At 32.5% G+C, this 3,924-nt stretch overlaps 1 protein-coding gene across 1 annotated transcript; it reads right to left on the bottom strand.

The window, feature by feature from the left end:
• Positions 1 to 576: 576 nt before the first annotated feature.
• LOC105763973 (NDR1/HIN1-like protein 12) lies at positions 577 to 1,681 on the bottom strand. The gene has a single exon (XM_012582375.2). The coding sequence runs from the start codon at positions 1,486 to 1,488 to the stop codon at positions 766 to 768; it is 723 nt and encodes a 240-aa protein (XP_012437829.1). The 5' UTR covers positions 1,489 to 1,681; the 3' UTR covers positions 577 to 765.
• Between the last annotated feature and the right edge of the window lie 2,243 nt (positions 1,682 to 3,924).

The following is a 3,924-nucleotide window of genomic DNA, read 5'->3' as shown; positions in this document are numbered from 1 at the left end:
TTCTAGCTTCACACCCGTGTGAACTTATGAATAACCTGAATATGACAGTTTAAATTAAAAAAGGAATAATGTTTATAAATTTTAAAGATAGTTTTGTTTTGTTATTTTAACATGTCAAATTTAAATTATCTATACAGTAAGTATACATATTCAAAAAAATCTTATTATACTTATACTTTAAAAACTCCATTAAAATATCTTGAAATTTACCTACTAATGGAGTATAATTCTATAAAATATGATGATATGCATCAAATAAAAATAAAAATTAAAAAAAAATAATATTTGATGAAGCGATAATGTATAATTCTATACATACAATATAAATGAATCAAATGGTGACATGTCATTTATTTTGATAATAATGAAATGCAATTGAAAAAAAACAAAGACAAGCATATGGGTTTAACTTTTGCTGCATGTAGAGCCATGCGTCTAAACTTTGATGCAATGTGTGGCAATGGCATCCCTTTATATCTAATTTTGTAAACCGACAAAACACCAATTTTCAGAACACTTATCAATTACCAGTTTAACTGAAACAAAATGATTAAAGATGGTAAATAAAAATAAATGTAAGAAAATCGAAAGAACCCCCTTTTTTTTTTTGGCATTAAAAGCTTTTTTTTTTCTTACAACATTCAACTGTAACTCAACTTGGTTTTTGATTTTCTTCTGCATTTCTGCAGATAAAAACTAAGCAATAAAAAGAAACAGTGAAGTACCAAAGCTATAGCTACATTAAAATCCATGGCAGTGGAGTTTTCATATATCGACTTTACATGGCGGAGCTCCAAGCAAAGGGACGGGTCCAACACCACCCTTTTTCAACCCGACCCAAACATCACATCGTACGTAAAACCCATACTTGACTGTCTTGATAGCACCAGCTTTCCATCTCAGTTTCCCCAACAACACTACCCTCAACGCCACCACTCCGTAAGTCTCGTCTATCATCAGTCCATCCACCACCTCCGCCGACGCCGGCACCATCCCGCTACCGAGTACGGGGGACAACGCCACTGTTGTTTTAGTAGCGTGGTACAGCGGGGGTAAGTCCAAAGGGGGAGTGATCTGTTGGTTCCTATACGAAACATAAGCTTGTAACTTGTCGTAATAGATAGAGACTCTCTTGTTGGGGTTTCTCATCACGATGGTGAACTGCATAGAAGTTGAAATGAAGGGTTGGGAAGTGGCGTTGAGTTCGTATATAGCGGCGCCGACGACGACGAAACGGGGTTTGTGGGGACGGTAGATGAGCCAGACGGTGAGTACTGCGGCTCCTGCTAAGAGGAGGAAGATGAAAATGCATAAGCAACAAGAACGGCCTGCACCACCTTGTGGTGGTGGTGGTGGGCTGGGTATAGGAGGAGGTTTGCCTTCGCCATTAGTGGGTGGTGGTGGCGGTGGATGTTGTTGTGGTGGTGGAGGAGGAGGAGGTTGGCATTGGTCACACATTGGAGGTTGGCGTTGGCATTGGTCACACATTGGAAAAGTGAATACAAATTAAATTTGAAGTTGGAGTGTAAAAAAGGATGGAAAGTGAAGGAGGGAAGATGGTTCCCGGGAGATGGTGATGGCAGGCCGAGAGTATATAAAAAATAAATAAGAAGATGAAGAATATGGTTCGATTGATGCTAAAGTTCGCTTCTTTTTTCTTTTGTGTTTTTCTCTTTTATAACAATGTAGATGCTTTTTTCTTTTCCTCTTTCTTTCTTTCTTTTGAATTTATCGCATTTCTAATTTAATTTCTCAAAATTTGGATGAATTTAGGATTCATAAAATCATTAAAATAGAAATACTTAGGAAAGAGAGCAACTAAATTTTATCTAAAAGATTTAACAAGTTTTAGGTCATTAGTTTAATTTTCTAATTTTTCACGTAATTTACAATTTTTCATTTCTATTTGAGCAATTTAAAATTGATGAATTAGAGCAATTGATTAAAACCCATATATAACAACGATATATAATAGAATTCAAAGACTCATACATATAATTATATATGGTAAATCTTAAATTTAAGTATTCAAAGCCTAAGGAGTTCTCTCATAACTAAACCAAGGCTCGTGGCATAATTAAACTAATTACACTAATTTTTAATTTTATAAATAATAAATTGTGTTAATTAAGATAAAATAATCAACTTATAAAGAATAAAATTAAAAATTAAAAATTTTGTGAAAGAGAAAATTGGGAATAAGCGAGCTATTAGTAAATTAAATATAAATTTTAAAATAAAATAGATATAAAAGATATTAAAAAATAGCAACTTTTAGATAGAGAATCATAAATCTTTCAAGAAAAATAAGTTCGAACTTTAAAATGATATTATTAGAAGAGATAATTATGAATTTCAAAAAAATTAATTTTGATAAACGTGTTAGATTATAATATGAATAAAGACAAATATGCTAGTTATCAAACACTACCAACTCTACTTGGTATGACGTAAGATCACTCTTTACACCAACAACAGATAAGAAGCAAACTTGAAGACCAAGTGTAGTGTGAGGAAGTATTATTCCTCTCTCTTCTTCATCTTCTTCATCAAGGTAATATATTTTGACTCTCTCCATAATTATAAATCTTTGATTAATTTAAACATTGAAGAACGACTAGAGCATCAATTTCAATACTCCTTAATTGATTCCTTAATCTTCCAAATTAAATTAAGACCCACAAAAACTTCAACAACTTCAATTTATACCAATTCAAAGAAGTCTCTAACAAAATGTAAAATAGACCGGAATGATATCTTTTAACTAAGAAAACCATAAAAAGAGGACAATAGCGGCACCGACAAATGAATATGTTTGTTTACCAAAACCCAAATCCCATGATGTATCTGAATGAGAAGAATAGGTGTGGTTGTTTCTTTGTGCATGAATGGCAGTTGGCCCCGCATAGGCCAAAGGTCCCCATGCCCGTTGCCCTCATCAATTCATGCACCACATCTCAGTCTATGTACACACATATGCACGCGTCATATAGTTCCATTGCCTTTGTATTCATCCTCCACGTGAAAAACTCCGGCATTTCGCCTCCCTTTACCATTTTAGTTGCTAACAAAATCACTTTCTTCCATCAAAATTACTTTTGTTTTTCCTCTTCTTCATTTGCCCCAAACTCTCAAAAGATTTAATGGAGTGGGACAAAAGGATATTGATGTCACAAAAGATTAAAGCTGGACAAAGTCTGACACAATTAGAATGGAACAGAAGAGTAAGTAGATGAAATAGAAGAAATAGCTAATCCCAAGACACTTTGGACTTCCTAATTGAGAGAATTATCACATAACATAGATAATGTAAGCATAATAGAACCTCAAAAGGTATTGGGATTTTCGCGTTCCTATTCTTCATCTTCTTCCTCCATTCATTATCTTTGAACCAAAGAACTGAATGAAGTATCGGAAAGTGGTCGAAGTGCAAACTCGAACACCCCCTATAACTCATCCTTTTTCCCTTTTTTAGATCTCACCACCTCTTGGACTAGTTAGTTGGCCTAGATCTAAATTGATCCAAAAAAATGCATTTACAAGATGTGTTCATGGTTGCTCAGATCAAACAAAAATATAAAAATTTTACCTAGATTTAAAACGAATCAAGAATTAAGCCAAACAGATCACTCGACTCATGAATAAATCCACTAAAAAAAAGAGTATAATTAGAATTGTAAATGAATATAACTTTTAATAAACAATTCATAAATGATTTGATTCATGTTCTTTTTTCTCTTATCAAATTAAATCAATAAATATGAACAATATTTTAAGGCTTATTTATTAAAAGAATCAAATATTAAAAAAAATTATTTAATTTATTTATGTTCCTAAACAAACTCGTTTATATTCGTTTAAAATACTTAAAACATTTAAAACTTATTTATTATTCAATTATTATTTAAAATTTTTAACAACCAC

The sequence above is a fragment of the Gossypium raimondii genome, chromosome 12 (genome assembly GCF_025698545.1).
Source record: "Gossypium raimondii isolate GPD5lz chromosome 12, ASM2569854v1, whole genome shotgun sequence".
Lineage (NCBI taxonomy): Eukaryota > Viridiplantae > Streptophyta > Magnoliopsida > Malvales > Malvaceae > Gossypium > Gossypium raimondii.
Note: the sequence above shows the minus strand (reverse complement) of the source record. Positions and strands in the feature narration are given on the sequence as shown.